Source organism: Phaethon aethereus, assembly GCF_964289735.1.
Source record: "Phaethon aethereus genome assembly, chromosome: 8".
NCBI lineage: Eukaryota > Metazoa > Chordata > Aves > Phaethontiformes > Phaethontidae > Phaethon > Phaethon aethereus.
The window spans coordinates 2,808,907-2,829,269 of NC_138584.1; the positions used below are offsets into that span (position 1 = coordinate 2,808,907).

Below are 20,363 nucleotides of genomic sequence, written 5' to 3' on the forward strand. Positions count from 1 at the left end.
GGAGTGTTGATCTGCTGGAGGGTAGGAGGGCTCTGCAGAGGGATCTGGACAGGCTGGATCGATGGGCTGAGATCAACTGTATGAGGTTTAACGAGGCTGAGTGTCCTGCACTTGTGTCACAACAACCCCATGCAACACTACAGGCTTGGGGAGGAGTGGCTGGAGAGCTGCCAGGCAGAAAAGGACCTGGAGGTACTGCTTGACAGCCGGCTGAACATGAGCCAGCAGTGTGCCCAGGTGGCCAAGAAGGCCAACAGTGTCCTGGCCTGTATCAGCAGTAGTGTGGCCAGCAGGCGTAGGGCAGAGATCGTGCTCCTGTACTGGGCACTGGTGAGGCCGCACCTTGAATCCTGTGTTCATTGTAGGGACCCTCACTACAAGAAGGACATTGAGGTGCTGGAGCCTGTCCAGAGAAGGGCAACAGAGCTGGGGAGGGGTCTGGAGCACAAGTCTGATGAGGAGCGGCTGAGGGAACTGGGGGTGTTCAGTCTGGAGAAGAGGAGGCTGAGGGGAGCTCTCATCGCTCTCTACAACTACCTGAAAGAAGGGGGTTGTGGTGAGGTGGGTGTTGGTCTCTTCTCCCAAGTAACCAGCAATAGGACGAGAGGAAATGGCCTCAAGTTGTCCCAGGGGAGGTTTAGACTGGATATTAGGAAAAAGTTCTTCACAGAGTGGGTGGTCAAGCATCGGCACAGGCTGCCCAGGGAGGTGGTGGAGTCACCATCACTGGAGGTGTTCAAAAAATGTGTGGATGTGGCACTTTGGGACATGGTTTAGTGGGCATGGTGGTGTTGGGTTGGTGGTTGGGCCTGGTGATCTTAAAGGTCTTTTCCAACCTTAATGTTTCTGTGTGATTCTGTGAGTAAAAATTGTTTTATACACAAAGTTTTTCAGGCATAGGTATTTAAGTTCCAAATCCATTTGATGCTTACTTTTAATGCATTAAAGTGATTATTATATCCAAGTACTAGAGTTCTGAGAATAGGATAGGCTAAAGGGTTATAGTTCTGCAAAAAAATAAAAGTATTAAGTAGGATGTTTTTTCAGGCTTGTGTCGTCAGAGGTGCAGATCACAAATTGCAAGTGAAAGACCAGTCAAAAACAGTAACGCAGTGGCTTGAACTGTCTCTATCAGCCACAGTAGACCAGGAGGAGAATGGACGGATGGGCTGATGTAGCATTACTCAGGTATGAGCGGTACAGAATATAGGCATCGCTGTGCAACAAAGCTTTCTGGTGTGTTGTCCTTTTTACTTGCTGTAAGAGTTTCTAATCATGAAACTCTCTCAAGCCCTTTAGTGAGGTGTTGAGACTGTTGGTGTTTTCAGTGTAGCTGGCAGCAAATTAAATCGTTCTGCAACTTGGTAAAGAAGCAGCATGAATTCAAACCTGTGGATATTAACATAGTGCAAACCTGAGCTTCATTCAGTTTCCTTTCTATAAGGAAGACAGAACAAATTTGCGCATTATTCAACCTCTGATGAAGCTTGAACACTTATTCCTAAAGGTACATTGAAAAAGAGTGTGTAAATCTTGTGCCCAATTTGCACGGAGTGAAGAACAAACAGGAAAACTCAGTTATTTGCAGTATTTTATAAACATGAGGATAAATATTTCACTTAGGACCTTGCTACAAGTAGTTCCTAAATGATCCCAGCAAGGAAAATTCCCTAAATTAGTTATTTACATCAGTAAAATTTATGCCTAAAATAATAGATGATATTGTAATGTATTCCAGCCTATTACCTCTTAGTGAAAAACCATGGAAGATTTAAGCCTTTTTTTTTTCTCTGTGTATAATAAATTTTAAACCTTACAATGCCTTTAAATTCGCAGGAGTTATGCAGAAGGTAAGTAGTTTCCCATTCTAAAAGAGTGTCAGAATATGTAGAAGTCCTGAATATTGTCTTGAGGCTTTATTGAGATTATTGTGGTGTTTTTTTTCCCAGTACTTTTGATGAGGAAAACATGAAGGACCGACTGGTACTATTATCTGACTATCCTGTTTTGTAGGTGGTTTAGATATGGGATGAGCCCTTTTGTTTCACCTCAAATTTACTGAAATTCATGGTGACTGGAGGGTATACAGTGTTCGTAGTTGCCTTCTGTTTTGACCAGCTGCATTATGACATCCAGCGACAAATTGGGCCAATTAAGGTAAACTTTAAATACCATACGTTAAGGAGAAGCTTAGCAGCAGTGTTAGAGGTAAGCTTGAACCTGGAGCAGTAAAGTTCAAGGAGATCTTAGAGGACATAACTGTAGACTGAGAGGCACTGAAAGCATAAATGAATCCCTCAGTATTGGTGGAGATGATGTATTGGTTTGTTTAGCCAACGGGGTGTTGATGGTAATGGGTTGGGTTGCAGACACAGGACGTGTGAGGAGAAGTAGAATTTGGCATCAGTGACCAGCTACCAAATTGTAGCAGTGGGGACTAACTGGAATATACAGTCATGAAGGAAATGGGAATGGCCCTCGCTGCCAGCAGATAGGTTTATGTTTTTTGTCTTTGGGAATCCTATGGGGTTTGGGTAAGATGGCTGTGGAATTTGCAAAGGTTGCAGAAGTTTGGCACCATTTTAGGGCTGATGTTATATTCATAACATTCTGTTCCAGGGCCCTGGCTTGGGCTGATGACTCTGCGTTAGTTAACGGTAACGCCCTAGTGTTCTTCTCCTGAGGGCTCGGATTACTCAGAGAAGTTAATTATGTGGCCAGATAAAACTTTGCGGTTATTGTGACATGTTGTTGAGAAGTTTTCTGGTGACATTTAGACCAGCACGCTTCAGAAATTCAGGGTCCTGGATTCAGTGGAAGTAGAGAAAGTAGTCTAAAAATATTAACCAAATGCCATGGTCTGATACAGAATACTGTGAGTGTTTTTTGGCTGCCCGTGCACAAGTTACTGAAACTAAGACAGGTGAAAAGAGGGGCTAAGGTAATAAATAAAGTAATGGAAAAATGCAAGAGGAAACCATAGAAGATTTTAATTTGTTAATTCTGGCAAAGAAGGGCTTTGATTTCTGTGTGTAAATACCTCTAGGTGATAAGGATCTGGGGCACTGAGAGGAAGAGAGTTATTTAAACTAAAGAGCTACAGCAGCCAAACATCAAGTAGTTTTAAGCAGTTTGTAAGTAAGATTATGCAGGAAATTAGAATAAGGTTCTTAAACATTGTATCACCGTGGTTTTGAAACAGCCTTCTGATTGAATGAGTTTTAAGATGGAGCTGGATGTGTTTTTGAATGTGTTGAAATGCTGTGCGAGAAGGATCCCAGTGATGCAGGAGTTCCTTCCTGGTGTCCCTCCCTTGCTCTCCTCTTGGTCTTTATCACTTAGAGAACAGTGAAATTGCGGTTGTATTATTAACCTGTTGTGATTTTGTGAGCCTATTACTGTAAGACGGTAGAGCAGGGACAGTTATTTTAGAGACGTTACTTCACTGTAAATGGGTCTGATTAATTTCCATTTACTAATTCATGTATCATGGCCATCTGTTGAAGCGTCTTATTTGGGGAGCCAGTAAAACTTTGCCATTACATAATTATATGGAGAGGCAAGGAGTCATTTCCCAGCTTCCTGACGCTGGAGCGCAAACGCCGATGGCCCCAATATTTTACTTCAGTCCCTTTCCTGCTGGGGGTACTTGCAGCTTTCTCAGTGGCTTAGGGTACCTGGACTGAGGAGGGGAGAACTCCTCAGTTGTTCCTCTGAACTTTGTCTTTTCACTTCTGTGAACTCTATGCTTCACTTGCTGGTTTCTCTTGCTAACTGTGAAATTTAAGCAAATTGTGATGAGAGTACAGTAGTCGTGAAAGATAAGGCATGTAGCATCTGCACCTTTCTGTGTCATGTAAAATTTTAAAAAATACTCATTCTTGCTGTTCAACATCTTCCCACCCAGGTTTTTTTTAGTATCAGAAGGAATGTTTAAGTAGGTTATGTTATTGTTGCAGGTGATGCTGTTAGAGCACCTTGATCACAGTACAAGGCCGTCATCTAATCCAGTTTTGGAACCAAAGCTAAATTTAAACTCATATCTTCTTAATGACAAAGATGATCTCTCTGAAGAAGTTCTGTCTGAAAAATACCTCTCTGAAATACCAGTTTAGGTTAATACAAGATAATTTAAATGCAGCTTTCTTAGTTCATTTATTTTGTAGCAAAATCACATCACTAAATAATGAAGAGTGAGAAAGTGTATATATTTGCCATTAGTCCCTCCTTATAACTGTTGAATGAAAGGAAATACTTGTGTTGGCCCAACCATAAAATAAGGTTATGTTCTTTTGAAGTCCATTCCAAACTTACATTTGTTAATGAAAACTGTTTAATTCACGAGTCTCAAATTTAGCTGTCTCAGCTAATGTATGAGCAGTCATTTGGACAATGGAGATATCCACAGAGCATGATAAATATCTGTAGTCTTCACTCCCTTTTCCTTTTTCCTTTTTTTTTTTTTGTCTTTTCCCTGTGAACATCATGCATGTTCACCTCGTAGGACCTTTGACTTCTGCCAGGACGGTAGTTTGCTTGTGATTCATATGTGAACTTCAGAAAATGTGGATGCTTGGTGATGATTTTGGGGATATGATGTTACTTCTATCCTTTTAAGCTTTTACATTTATATAATCACTGTGTCTGGAATAATATTAAAGAGCATTGCAAATAACACTTGGAGCGATTTCTCTTTCACAAGACTGTCTGGCAGATTGCAGGGTTTTACCAGATGTTCTGATTTACAAGTACTGTTGCTCATCTTACAAAGTAAACTTATTTTAAATAGGACCAAAACAGCTTTAAAAAACTCCACTGCATAATAGGTAAATGCAATCCAATCCTTTCTTTACTTAAAAAAAAAATCTATCTGTGGAAAACTGGAGTAGAAAATTCACTGAATAGCTGTCATATCAATGCTGCTACTGACAACAGAAATGACCATTTTTATAATTTTTGTATGTGTTGCAATGCATCAGATTTAATCTAAAAAATATACATCTGTCTTCTGAGAACATCTAGCAACAGAGAAGATCTAGCTATCCTGTGATAATTCAGGCAATAGCAATGATTATTTTTCTCATCGGAGTCTCTCAAAGGTGATCTAACTTGCTTGGAACATAGGGCCAAAATTGGATGTGATACTCCAGATGAAATTGTATAATAACTATTAAAAAAAAGAAACAAGACTATATTGCTTGTCTTCCGTGCAATGCTTTTGTTTAGCTATCAGTAGGAAGCTTTTTCCATCTCCGTGTGAGAACATTAACTCTCTCTTAGCTGGTGATCCTCAGCGATACATTTGTTCCTTTTGAAGAGCAGCCATAACCAAGCATCGTGCAGGTCATATTCACACAATTGTATGTAATTGTACACACTGCAATGTGTCGGTTTTGATCTTTGAAGAGCATCCTGGTTTTTGGGGGCATATATTCAGCTGATCACCTTTGTTTGCAACTTGAATCCTAATTTTGCCCTCTACCTTCTGGGTCATCTGCTAATGCCCTGCCCTCATCATTAATAAAAACTTGTAACTCCGGTACCAAAACTGGCCCTTGCAAAATTCTATTAAATGTAAAATTCCAACTAGATAGTAACCAAATCAGCAGTTGAAAGAAGTCTGGCCTGGTAAACTGGAGTACAAAATGGATGATCCATGGTTGCCTTCCTTATGTTGTATTGTAATTACGTATTTTTCTCCACCGTTAGAAGCCTGAATGCAAGAAGTGCTAGGTGCTTATTTCTGTTGACAGCCTTATAAATATTAAAAATGCATATTCCTTCCATGCTTGTCACAACACTGAAAAAACCCTAGAATTTCATCCCAGAAGTTCAGAACTAAGGTCAAACCATAACTGCAGATGTGCTTGCTAATTAGCAAAGCTTTTTGATAATGTGTGTGTTCTGCCGTCATCAGAAAAATTAAAACAAAGAATGAAATCGCAAACATATAATAAAAATATCCCATCCATTGTTCCAGCAACTGTGGACTGAAATTCTGTTTTCTGATTTGAAATTGTCCCAGTGTGCTGTGGAAGCATGGCTGCATTTGCAAGTGCTCACATACTCTGTAAATAGCTGCTCAGGACGTTGTCAGGAATCGGTGACAGCTCTCACTTGGACTAGATCTATAAATCCATGGGGTAATATGAAAAGGGATCCAGTGTTTGCTTATGCCCTTTCTGATTTAAATCTAGAGAAAGTCTGTCTTTGATTATTGGGGGGCTTTTGGTACTGATGAGAGACATTCATCTTCATTGATGTTCACTGATCCATGGAATTTTTCTTCTCTCTGACCACCATTTGAGGCCTGCAAATGCAGGTGGCAGCAGCTGTTTTTTGCAGTACGTGGCAAGGCTAATTGGGCCACCTGCAGCCCAAAGCTTATTGTACCAGTCTGGACCCTTCCCTACGGCACCACTAGTCTGTCACCATCTGCGCCTGTGTGCTTGGACTTGGCAGCAACAAGGGCTCATGTTAGTCATATCCTGCCAGCTAAAACTCTGGCTTTGTTGATTATTTCCAAAAATACTTCTTCTCCATCATGAGAAGAACCATCATGGGTTTTGGTGTAGCATCGGCGGGCAAATTTCAGTGCATCATTTATATCTAAGACTGTGACCCAGAGGAGCCCTCTGCCCTTTCCCTAGGAGCACGCTGCAGGACTGGTGCGTGCATGGATTTTAAGAGATCTTGCGCATTTTCTGTCTGTAATGGAATAGAGTTTATCTGGACTAGAGATGCAGAGTATAAAACTGAAAAAAGAAAAACAAGTCAATAACCAACCCTTTCATAAGGAAAATCATCATAAAAGTGTTGTTTACCAACATGATGTTAAACTGGAAGGTGTTTAATACCTTCAAAAATGAATTTTTTAGATAACTTATACAGAAAAAGATGTTAGACTCCTTTCCTGTAGTTACGCATTTCACTATCTTTGTTGTCTTTTATCTCTAATGGCATCCTAACAGAGGAGTACTCTGGAGAAAGGTTTGAAAGAGCAAAATGAAATGCTTCTCTGTGTGTGGAACTTCTGCCAAGTACAAAGGGCAGTTTGAGAGGAAGAGCAAATGTATTTGAAAATCTAGTAAGGCTGTAGAGGACTTGAAAGAAGTAGCAGCTTATGTTATTAGACTAAGATAAAGATCTTTGTGGCAGCTGTCAGAATTATTGTGAGTGGAGAAAAAAGGATTTGCTGTGGTCAGAGAAAAGGTTATTGTCATTGCTGAGAGAGCTGGAAAGTCGATGCTCAGGCATATAAAGCTCGTGCTGCAATAGTCACTACCGCTTTTTAGGTGTGAGTAGAGATGGCCATATCATTATGATGTATAAGGAAAAAAACTTTGACTTCAGTGTAACTGAGACCAAATGTCTGATTTGAAGATATTGTCTGGGTTGTGTATCTGAATATCAGAAGCATTTGTTGAAAGAAACAAAGGCTGTCAGAAAAGCCAATGAAGAGACAGTTTAGGTTTTGCCAGGTTGAGCAGACATCTCTCCATCCGTCCATCCATCCATCCATCCATCAGGGGATGTCAGGCTGAGATTTATTCTAGCGAGAAGAAAAAGGTATGGGTTTTTCTCAGCTCAGGTTTCAGTGGTCAGAGATTTTTGTCAAAATGCTATCAATGTTTGCACCTTCCACTTTTAGGACTGTCTGCTGGAAAGCTGGCCAAGTACCAGACCATGGCACTAAGGGGTCATGTTAAGCATGGAATACATCCATTCAGAGACATACAGTGACAATCTGTGTAATAGGCCCAAAGTAAAGTACTATCTTGTTGAAGATAGTACAGAGTCTGTTACAAAGTGTTATGCAAATTAAATGCCCAGACACAGCCAGTTCTCAATCATACAAATATTTGTAAAAATCTACTGATTGTTAATTTATTACTCTAGATTATGATAATATCTCAGATTTTAGCATGACTGGTTTAGATTCAAGTTTCAGGCTGGAGATCCAGCAATTCTTATTTTCAATGAATTCTTTTCTAGCACACAAAGGTAGGAGCAAAACCAGAGCTATGTGATTTACTTAGATAATCGACAGGGCTTTATAAATAAACAATGGCTAGTCTGGCAAAGGCAGAACTTCACTGCTCAACCTGACTGCTCAAATAACAACTTTACTTCTCGAAAAAGCTGGTTCTCAGCAAAATGCACTGTTTTTACCTAGCTACTCTGCAGATGCTCTTTTTCATGCAGTGGTAATTCTGTGATGTATCTTTTTTGTCCTGTTTATAATTTTCAAATCTCTATTCATTTTACATCAGCTCTAAGTAAAACTTAAGTTTGGCTCTCGTTCTTGGTATCTGCTGAGAAGGGCTTATATGATTAAGAGATCTTTTGATTAGATGAGGTGTCCAATTTGAGGGCAGTCAGGGGTTTTTAGCAAGGTTGTGACTGGCTTTCACTTGACGTGATTCTGGTAATCATTGATGGCTCTTCGCTTGTCTATAGCAAAGTTACCGCACATGGTAAAAATCTCATGATACTACCTTGCTGTGTGTTGGTGAGCACAAACCACTTCTGTGCTACAGCCTCATCTGTTAAAGGACAAGATCATTTATGTATCCAAAATCTTTTCAAAACATGAGCTGCGAAATGTTAGTGGTAATATTTTGGCAAATGCTTTGCAGGGTTACACCCAATTTGAGGTTCTCTATCAGTCTCCACATCACTGAGAGCATTGCAGAGGAACCAGTAAGCAAACCACAAAGATTTTATTTCAAACAAGGCCAGAGGGGAAAAAAGCAATCTGACCTGTATGTGCGGTAAATATGTGAAGTTTTGTGAGCTAATTCTATTAGCAGACGATGATGAGGAAGGATGAATAATTTCGCTGTAATCAGAGTTATTTACAAGGTTTGTATTCAAAGTCCAGCTCCTTTAAGCAGAAGAGAAATCAAAGAGGTGATAGTTTTGTCGCAGATTTGAACATCTTTTCAGCCTATCTCCTACTCACAAGCTCTTCAGCATTTAAGATTTGTCCACAGGTGGCGAACTGCCAGGACATTTATGCAGAAACAGTACTGTTCTGATACAAGAATGCCTTGCCCTCCCCAGTTTATCACTATCATATGTTTTCTCAAGGTATTTTTACTTCTTCAGTTTCAGTCACTCACACGGTTGCATCAGAGCACTCTGCGTTTTCCTCTTTGGACATGGAGAAGTCCTGTTCATGCGTCTGCTTTCAGTGAAGAGCTGGGGCACTTCTGTTGATCGTGGGACTTGGGAATTCATTATTCCTCTAGCTTTTCCACCTTCAGTCTTTAGATTCTAGAAGCAGCTGGGCTAAAAACCTGTGATGGCTGTTGGAGGGAGGAACTTTGTGTTGCTTGGAACCTAGCTGTGTTATATGCACCACTGAATTCACTAGGGACTGTAGTAACTAGGGCCACTTACAGGATTTGTCTCTTTAGGGATCCTAGCTGGTTTTTGCCTCTGAAATTGTGGACCCAAAATCACATACATACATTCTTTTTTTGAAGCTTTTGCATACTACTTTATTTAAGTGTTTGCCAGTGGCTGTGCTATATTTTTCTGTAGCAAGAGAGTTTAGCCTTGCTTTACTTATGTGCTAGATCGTAACTGTACAGTCCAGATCTCTTGATACCTCTCAGACATTCTTTAAGAGAGCTTCCTTGAGACACTTCTTGTGATCCAAGCAGAAGGAAGGCTGGACTATGGCTTGTCCTGCTTTTGTGTAATCTGTTAAAAGGTTTAGAGGGGTGCTTATCTCAGTCTGTAGCCAGCTGAACCCCTCTGAATTCCAGGTGAGCTCTGCACATCACATTTACTATGCGAGTTCTTAGGCAGCATCCAGATTTTTTTAAAAAAATCATGGTAGAGAGCGATTCTACTCAAGATGTTTTCTTCTGACCTGTATGTAAACTAGTCTAGAACTTCAAGTGGGATGAGAAGTTATTAATAATGAAAGTCAGCCGCATCTCACTAAATTTCAAGCCACTTTCCTGAGCTATCAACAGCAACAGGAATTGTGCAATCCTTACATTTGTGTGCTAGCTCTACCCATTTTAGGAAAGATCTTTCTAATGCAAGTGCTCTATTTGCTATACTTTTTTTTTTTTTTTTAGCTTACACACATTTTATCCAAGAAATTATCTCAACTTGTTCTCAATCCCAAAATGGCCAGTCTTATAATCCTCACATACAGTGAAAAATCAACGGAGGTTGTCTTTCCATCAGATTCTCTTTTCCTTACAGCAATCGCACGGCATTACTTGAGAGCACTTCTGAACCATTGCTCTGTAATCTGAGCAACTTCTTGGCTTGCTTGTGTTTCTGATGCTCCCATCATTTGGCTATTCATTTGAAATTCAAATTATCATTTGATTCTGTGTTTGTGTAAAATATTAAAGGACATTTCTTTTTATCCATATGCCTTTATCTGTAAGCAGCTATTCTTTGTTTCCCTTTCTAATACTATGTTTATCAAACCAGAAGAATTGGCTGTGCATGCTGTCTGGCACCAGCTGTATGCTGAAGATGCTGAATAGCTGAGCTCGATGATCTGAAAAGTGCTTTGAGTTGGGTTAAGTGTGTCCAGACATGCAGATCTGTTTATAAAAATCTGTTTGCCACTTAGGGATTACATTTAACTCTATTCACAGGGCACGGCTGGATACACTGTGCTTGGATGTTAAGTTTATTAGCGCAGTGCTGCTGGCTGCGCAATACGGAACAGCCCTGCGTAGCTCTGGCAGTCGGCTGGCACTCTCTGGTGTTTCCTTTCTGTTTCAGCTTACACCCAGAGCTACCCTGTGCCTCAAAGTGTGTCCACGGAAAGAAAGGACAAATAAAGGAATCGCTAAGGATGTCTCAAAGCTCACGTGGAGCAACAGCTCCAGACAAAGTGAGCATTGTATGTGCAGGAGTTGAAACCGTCTCTGATTTCCCAGCAAGAAACACAGCTGTGCTTGAGCATGTCATTGGCTGTCCAGGCTTTTCAGCATTAATGAACAGTGGTGTAGAGGGTGTTCTAAATTTCCAGGCTTCAGTGTTTGACTTCTCAGTGCAGTATGGAATCATCGCAGATGATATCTGTTTGCTGACTCTGTGGACGCTATCAAAATTGCATCTGAAGCAGAGGTTGAAGCCCAGAAGGCTGGAGGAGCCCTCATCTGCCCACAGGCTTTCTGCAGAAACAAAGCATGAGACCTGCCCAGCAGCCCTCACCCATCTGTATGTTTGTACATCCCAGCATCTCAGCAGGGATTAAACGGAAATGTGGTCGATGGCTTTCTTTTGCATCTCTTTGCCTGGGTGAGTGACCGCAGCAGCGTGGTGTTGGCCATGCGTACCTCCTCGCACAGTGCTGCATGTCCTGTTCTCTGCCTGTGTGCGGCTGGGGGACGTGCGGTTGGATTCCATCCTCATAAGCTAATCCGTGGATTTCAAAGGTCGTAACGTGCCAAGTTTTTATTGGCAGCAGCCTTAGATTTGAGCTGCCAGAACTAGAAATGCCTCTGAAGTCAAAGGGTACCACAGCTCCCACTTGTACCCCAAGGGCAGAGTCCTGCCCGTAATTGCCACACCGATGAGAGAGCGATGATGAGCGTTTTACTCATGAACCTTCTCTTAGTTTAGCATTGACTGTCTGGTTCTTATTTGGCAAGTAGACACTCATCTGTCAAGCACTGCTACTCCAGTTTTCTCTGACCACTGTTCTCATCTGATACTTGTCTTCCCTTTAACCCCCTGAGCTGTGTTCTGCATTGAGTCATTGCTGTACCTGTTCAGTAGCTTTTAAATTCAGCCAGTGCACAAAGAAAAACAAAAAGCCAGTGGATTTTCTCTCTCAAGGGGTTGGCAAGCTGGATCTCTAAGGAAGGGATGATGGGGGACCCTTACCCGTCTTCAGCTCCTGAACGCTCGCCACGTAACAAGTGATGGTGGTTGTGGACTTCTTATCCTCTCCAGCTATTGGCCCAGGTTTTGTCCCTGAACTCCTTTTCGTTCCTTATTCCTTGGCTAGAACTTATATTTGGAAGGGATTGAGCAAATTTTTTGCAAAATGCTGCATCTCAGCATGTAGTTTCCGTTAGGCTTTAATGAGGAAGAGCCATGTCCGGGAGAAGTGGGTCCGGTTGTGCTCTAGCAATGGCTGAGTGGTCCCGGGCAGCGCTGCAGCAAGCAGATAGATGTATGTTCACCTGGAGGTGAGCCTCAGGGAGGCTCGTGTGGCCAGCTGCGTGCCGCTGGTGTGCCACAAGATGTCACACTTAAACTACCCGTATGGGTAAATCAATCTCTGTGATGTATAAAAAACATTTGCCATCTTTCGTAGCGTACGTTTCATCTCAGTAGCGTAATTACATGTTGTCATGTTTGTGCCTAGGCAAGGCCCAGGAACGGAGGAGGTAGCCGGTGTCACGGGGTGGTGTTTCAGCGTCGGGGTCAGGATGAAATGCTGCATTACCTCCCCGGGGAATGAAATGAGCAGTGGAAATCATAGGCTTGTACAAAAGGGTGGTAGCACAGGCACCGGGTGGCACTGATGCATTAACTGTTTATTCAGCACATCTCTGAAGTACCCCAAAACAATTGCTCTCACTGGGACCTCCTTTTTCTTTTCTTTTTTTCTTTTTTCTTTTTTTTTCCTTCCCCTCCCCTTCCCCCCCCTTCCCCCCCTTTTCCCCCCTCTTTGCCACCCCTCTTCTTTGCCCTCCTTCTTTTTTTCTCCTTTTTCCCCCCTTTCTTTTTCCTTTTTCTCCCTTTTTCTTTTTTCCTCCTTTTCCCCCCCTCTCTTTTTCCTTTTTCTCCCTTTTTCTTTTTTCCTCCTTTCCCCCCCTCTCTTTTTCCTTTTTTCCCTCCTTTGATGTTGTTCCTTCCCTCTACCTCTGGAAATAACCACCAGCAAATATTCACAGTGTCTCGCAGTGTTTCCAAGCCTTGAGCAGTAATGTTAATAACATTGCAGACTGGGACGAACAGCAGGAACAAGGTAGATGCAGTTAAAGGTCAGAGAGGTTTCTTCACAAAGAATGGCAATGCACTGCACTATTAGTTGTGGTCGTGGTGGTATAAGAGCTTTAGATTCTCATATACCATATTAGCACACGAGGAAGAGTTTGCTCTGCAATTAAGCAGCCAGAAATTAATGGACTTACTTTCACTCTTTCTTTCTGGGAAAGAGATCGCGTCTGTAGTTTAACCAGCTAACACGGGTTCATCACGCTCTACAAATCCTTGACTCTGCTTCCATAGCAGTTTCGGTCAGGCCTTTGACTGTGCGTCTGTGGCTATATGGCCCTGACCGTATAGGGACAGGTACGGGGCTGTGTCTACTCATCAAGCTGAATGATGAGCAGCCTTTAATTACTTCCTAGCTAAATTTCCAACAACATTCTTTGATGCATTCTTTAATTAAAACATATCACTATGATTGAGACGAGGCCAGCAGCCAGCCAGCAGTTCCCTTTCAGCCCTGATGCAAACATAAACCCTTTGAAAAGCCAGGATTGCTTCCTGGCCCAGCCCTGGTTATCCCAAGCTGCAACTAGCCAGTGAGAGTGGGCTAAAGAAATCGGGGGGGGGGCTGGTTTGGCAAGGGGACGACTTCCCAAACGAGCTCACGCTCGTACTGGCAAAACTGGTGCAAAAGCACACGTATTGGCGGCCTCTCAGGTGGAGGGGTGGTGTCTGCCGACACGGGGAACGACCGACTGTCACAGCGTGGTCTGTTCCTGCGGGTGGAGGAACAGCCCTATGTTTCATCCACGTTTCCTTCTGTGCAGTCTTTCAGATGACAGTTTTGTACAGGCTTGTGACAGCAGGACATGTGCAAAATGTCTTTCTTACGACAAATAATACGGAGACCATGTCATCCTTTTGTAGGATTGCAGTGAACCTTTGATCCTGCAAATATTTCTGCAGACTAATGGAGGGGATTGGACAAAATGGCTGCAGGCTCAGCCGTACAACCCTCAAACACTGAAACCCTGTGTAGTATTTTTTTTTCTTTATGGGGAAAAAAATAAAATTGCATCCAAGGTAGATTATTTATAAAATTTAAAATTTGGATTTAAAAATAACAATTTAACAATTAAAAAAAATACACTTTTATGTGGGCATGGATGCACATACTAACCTGCCTCATACCTCACAAATTATTATTAAATAATTTTCTGTTCTAAACAACAGACTTTCAACCTGTTAGGAATAGGGTCAGATGGCTTGTGGAGGTAGATCTGCAGCAGATAACTTTGCTCTGAGATTTAATCTAATCTAACATGTTTGCAACAAATACACATAGCAAAATAGAAGTTTTCTTTTCTTCCTGTCTCACAGTGGAGTTAAATTCCCTCAAGGACATCATTTTCAGTGTAAGTGGCATCCTTAAAAGAAAGTGAGGTAACTACCTGTGCTTACTATAGCTTACTCTCATTTCTCCTTTCCTCATGCCTTTGTCATGAAAGTTATCATCTCTTTCCTCCTAAACTGCTTTTATTTTTTCCAGTCAGACTTCCAAGAAACAAGCCTATTTTATTTGAAGTTGGTCATTTGTCAAAATACCATCGTGGAGCAATTTGACCCCATTGCTAAAAATGTACTTTAAAGCTGGTGATTTTTACGCCTTTACTGCCCCTGCATGCCAGGTAGAAGGAAGATGCCAGGTGGGTGTCAGTGAAATGAGTTATTCCTGGTCCTTTCCTCACATCCCAATCATGCAACACACAAGCCTGAGTCTACAGTTCAGCCTCAGCTTGCATCTGGAAGGGTTCTGTTGATGTCTCCATCTTCCTTTGACTGAAAACAGCTAAACTTTCACAGTGAACACTGGGAGGTTCCAGTAGGCTTCAATCTTAATGCCCTTCGATGATTTCCCCCCCTCCTTTTTTTTAATATGCATTGGAATATTATAGCGACTTAGTTCATGTTTGGCAATGTATTGAGGATATTTATGAATAAACACTGTCTTTATATGCAACAAAAATCTAACTCTTAGCAAAATCATTTCCTCTGAGGAAATTAGATGTTTCTTGGGCAGTAGGCTCTGGATAAAATAAGGTGTCTTACGGTAAGTGCACCAGTTTCCCTGACTTCTTTTGAAAAACTGAAGGATGTGGGGAAGCCAGTAGTGCAAAAAACAGGAGACTTGGCTGTATTTGTGTACACAGCTCCCCAGTTTGCTGGGCACGCTTCCTTCTGCGTTCTCCGCTGGCACTAAAGGCAAATGCTTTACAAATGGGAAGGAAATTTTTTTCAATGATAAAACTTATAGCAATCTCAAAGGCAGTGGGAACCTTTATTTTGATTATTTTCAATGTATTGACATTGTCCTTTTATGCAAACTTAACTGTAAAACACTCTTGAGATATTGCATAGAAAATACACATAGGAAAAAACATATATACACTTTCATAAAAATAGAATACATCTTGGCAAAATTACTTGAGTACAGTGTATTGACATTATTGAACCAAACTTACATCACCTTTGGAGAAAAATGTTCCATTTGCAAAAAAAACCTGAAACATTTTAACTGACTGAGTTGGGAATACTGAAATGAATATGGTTTTGAGCTAAATAAATGGCTATACCAGAATGTTAGAGTAAAAAAAAGAAGTTATAAAATACCTGCTGTATAAAGTAGAAGTAGCCATGTTGGGTTTTCTTCCAAAAAATAGTGACGTCTCTAAACTTGCATAGAAATTGATGTACCAGTTCCAAATTCCATTGTAGATTCTTAAGCTGAAAACAAACTTTAAATATCATTTGTTTCAGCATTTGCAACCGGTAGGTACAGTGGTATTTGTTTCTTTGAGCACACGACATAGTATATTACCGCCCTAATTCTATCAGGTATTTGATAAGAAAAAAAAAAAATCTATTAGATATAAAATTGTAAAACACTTAGCAACCTTTAAAATATGTAGACCACTTGAAATTTTTTTTTTTCCTTCTGGTTAGGCTTTCCTTTAGTTGCTTTCAACAAAGGCTGCTCCTTGCTTACTGCTTTGACCACATACATACTCATAATGTGATTTTTCAGCTGGTTTTCAGAACAAACTGTGGAAAATGACTACTCCAGTGTAATAAATAAAGCAAGTGGTAACAGGTCCTCAAAGCCATGGGTTTTCCTCTTGAATTGGAATAATGGAACTGGATAGGCAGCCTCAGGGAAGGAGGGAAAAAGAAAAGAGCATAGCACCACTTTCAAGTTACATGGTTCACAACGGTGTGGCAGGCAGTAGAGTCAGTCTGGAAGTGGTAATACCCACCGGCATTTAGGAATGTGGTTAAAATACTGTGATTACTGTCAAGTAGTTTGGGTGTTTAATAGGGATAGGCTGACACAGCTATATAAACAATGAAAGTTGTCCGATACTCAATATTTCCATCGACGCTGTAAGATAAGGCTCTGACTCCCATGCGGTAAGTCTTTGGCTCTCGCAGCGGTCGGGTGGTGAACACAACTCCTTTTAAGTTCTCATCTCTGAGGGCAAATGGGACTGCTGGGTCCTCGTCTGCCATTAAGAAAGTTGTCCTTGGGTGCATGACTTGATCATGAGTATAGGCAACCAGCCGGATTAAATCCTGGCCGGCAGCTATGCCGAAGGGAAGGGAAAGGAGTTTGTATTCCAAGGCGTAGGTACTCAAATCACAGTCCAAGTCATTGTCCGGGCAGTTTTTCAGACAGAACCTAGGAAAAAGCAAATTATTTTAGCCCAGGGTGAAGGCATGATAGGGGTCTTCAAGGATAAATTCTTCCGTTGTTTACCCTGTTGCATAATTTAAATTTCTCTATAAAGATAATATGCTCATGGACTCTTTATCTGTTGTTCCTTTAAAGTTGCAGCCCAGTTTAAGGTCCCATCTTCCCTCAACAGGATCGTCTCAGAAAGCGCCAAGAGGTAATGTAAAAGATGTTGAATACAGTATCTGTTGTTGAAGTCAACGTTGTATGTTTTAGTGACCTTGTTGTTAAACATTAGAGTTGGAAAGGTTGGTTTAAAATGTACCAGGCAGCTCCATTTGAGGTGTCTGTGTGTTAGATCATAAAATAAAGAATTTGGAATGAAGGAGGGCAAAGTAAACCTAACTTCAATCAAAAGTCAAAATAGGAGATACCTGTTAGATCTGCTTGTCAGTACTAACAGAGGTCAAAGAACATTATCCATTTCAACTCAAGTATCGTTCCAGTTCAGTTTGATCACAAAAGATGGTTTCTGACTACGAAACAAGCTAGTTCCTTCAGTATACTAAAAGATTAAAGGAAATTAGTATGTTTTTTCCAGAAGAGGGTAATAGATAGAGTAACTTAAAAATAACAAAACTTACCATGACCTGTAGCATTATTTTCATGACTAAAAGAGTATTTTAAATTGATGGCAAGTTGGCCTTTAGAGAAGTCAGTCAGAAAACTTAGATGCAAAGGCAGCCCCGTAAGTGACAAATGAATGACACCGAAAAGAAAGAATTGCAGCGCTCTGCCCACCCAGGTTCATATAGTAAAGGAACATTCTGGTACTGTTTCCTTTTGAACTAATAGTAAGATGCTGCATGGATACCGAGAGCCAGCCAGCTCACCTGCGGCCACTGCTTTCTGGCTCTGCTGCAGGGGAAACACAGAATTCTGCCGCTTGAGAAACCGATGATCATCTTGGATGTCAGTGCTTTTGCTAGTGTAAGCTTTACTGGTGTCACTCAAACCTTTTATCTAGGTTTGAGTGAGTTTCTTCTGATGAATACAGGTTAAAGGTCTGAGCTTGGGGTGGGTGAAGAGGGGCTGAAAATAAAACGTACCCGGAAAGAGGCTCTCGCTGATAGTTTGGTGGACAAGGTGTGTCTATGCACTGGTAGCTTCCTCTCATGTTGAAACACATCTGATTTGATCCACAATTAATGTTCTGTTCGAGGCACTCATCAATATCTGAACATAAGAAACCATGGAAATGATCAATTGCTGGTAGAAGAAACTAAGGGTTAAAAAGTAGCTGGGTCAGTAAAGGCTGAGCAGACTGCAGTGAACCTCTGCACAGAGTGCAATCTTTCAGAATCCTGTCCTGCTGTTTGAGACACTGGAGCCAGGAGTTCCAATAATGCGCATTTATTATTGTTGGCATTTTATTACTGTGCAGGACAGTGTATTGTGCTAGAGCTGCCCTACAGCCATGATCCAACATAAACCATCGTCTTGTCAACAGAGACTAATTAGTTCATTTTTTATGGCTTTTTTTTGTGGATCAGAAAATGTGACAGTACCTTTTTTTGACAGAGGCGGGTTAAGGATTATATTAGGTTTGACCCTAGAGCTGCTGTCTACTTGCCTAAATGTGTAACATCATAAAGTCACAGGAGGAAACTTCAGAGAATAAGAAGTTGCTGGTGTCCTATGAAGTGTTGAAATGTGAAATATAAAAACATCTGAAGCTTGAAATTTTGAATGCTGAATCTCGTATTAGCAAATTCAAAGAGGTGGCTTATACATGTATTGAACATGATTTGTATCTTATTTATTTACAAATATATTTCTGGATGCTCAGAGGGATCTCCGTACCTTGACAGGTTTTGCCGTTGGGCATAAGGCGATAACCAGATGGACAACTACACTGGTAACTTCCGAGGGTGTTTCTGCATTCATGCTGACAGGTGTCTCTGGTTTCACATTCATCTATGTCTGTGGAAAGAAACATGAACATGTACACATCAGGATTATTTGAACCGGCTGGTTTTTTGTCCTATTTGTATACAAGCGTATGGACAGAGTTGGTAGAAGTTGTGTGGGTCTTGTTTTCTGATGGGGTTGAATGTCTGAGACTAGCAAGCCCTTCCACACCTTACCTGTGCTGTTCCTTAAAACTTAATAATTAAAGTCCTCGCCTCTTTTGATGGCAGCCATGATACGTATTCTAGCTGGAGAGACCAGTCCTGACACAGAGGTCTGGGAAGAAAGGGGGACGTGCAATCCGTAGGCATCGACAAGGTTATAGAAATACAGTCTTGCCCCAAAAAGCAGGCAGAGCTGCCTGATAATAAGGTTTTAGGCAATAGGGTTAGGAAATGCCCAGATTCGTTATCTCATCAGAGAAAGCCTTGACAGTGGAGGAGTTGTCCTTACAGTTAATCCCTCCTCAGGCAAAGCCGTTTCCCTTCCAAACTGATCTTCCTCATGCCATGGGGATGAATTAAGCTCAGTATCTGGAAAGACTATCAAGAAATGCTTTTTTTTTTTTTTATCTCCCTCTCAAATATACAGGCTCCAGACCACTTTCTGTAAAATTTTCAAAGCAGACTAGTGTGATTTAGACACAGAACATATATAATTATAATTTCTTTTGAAATGTCTGCCTAATTCAGGAGAGCAATAGAGACCCTACTCAAGTCAGTCTCATGCAAGAATTAAGACCTGCATGATTAAAACAGTGGAAGGAAGGTCTTTGCTTCCCCCCTCTTCATCTGTTTGCAGGGGTTGCGTTGGATAAAAATGCAAACACAGAAGAGAAAGAGATGTGACTGCAGAAATTCACAGCATGTTTTTATCAAATCCTGATAGTTGTCTGTTGAAAGAACCTTCTTTAAAAAAAAAGCATAATTTGGGTGTATTTTTCATATTAAACAGTAATTTTTAAGTTTAAATGTTTCTCACAATGAGACAAGTACAAGAATATTAACTCATTCAAACTGGAAGCTGGGGTGAATCAGATCATAGATTTTAGCTTAACCCTTTCATCAGCAGTAGCCACATTCCTCACTCTTTCACTTAAACTGCTGTACCCATAACAAACTGCACGTATACCACTACCGAAACGTCTTTATAATGTAAATACAAAGTTTGATGTCTGCTTATAATTTTTATTAATAAAAGCATGTTCATTTTTTCAACGTTATATATTGCTATATAACTCTAGCAGTAATTCTGGTCGCTAGGATCTGGCTGTAGATCACTGTATTTGTCCTGGAAGGACGTTGTGCCTCCTGTGGAGTGCCACAGGCACACACGCTAGGCTGAGGCACGTAGCCAACGCACCGGTATCTGCTATGGTAACTGCACTGGGACGAGCTCTAGTAAGGCCTAGACTGCGGTACCCTTAGTCCTGAACTCAGCAGTATTATCACAAAATAACTGAGTAATTTATTTTTTTCTTACGATACTCAAAATGTGAGTTAAGTTGGCAAAGTCTGGCTTAAGAGAAGCACATTTCAAAAGATGAACTCATTTTTTCTATCTCCGTCCATCCTTTGTGTGAAGCCTCAGGCCTGGTGATCCCTCCTGAAGGTGGCGGCGAGCCCCGGCTCTCTGCGCCGCGGTGGACCCTCTCCTGCCCTGCTCCGTTGGGCTCTCCGGGGCAGGGAGCGGAACGCTTTCGAGGGAGGCCCAGGGTCGAGATCCACAA

The 20,363-nt window shown here is 41.3% G+C and overlaps 1 protein-coding gene across 1 annotated transcript in view; it reads right to left on the reverse strand.

Annotated features, from left to right (window-relative positions):
- Positions 1–16,302: 16,302 nt before the first annotated feature.
- Positions 16,303–20,363, reverse strand: part of HMCN1 (hemicentin 1) — a gene marked incomplete at its 3' end in the record, with an annotated part of 205,695 nt that continues 201,634 nt past the window's right edge. The window contains exons 105-107 of the mRNA XM_082003017.1: positions 18,527–18,646; positions 17,773–17,899; positions 16,303–16,669 (exon numbers count right to left, since the gene is read on the reverse strand). Coding sequence (XP_081859143.1) covers positions 16,303–16,669; positions 17,773–17,899; positions 18,527–18,646 — 614 coding nt within the window. The remainder of the gene's footprint in view (positions 16,670–17,772; positions 17,900–18,526; positions 18,647–20,363) is intronic.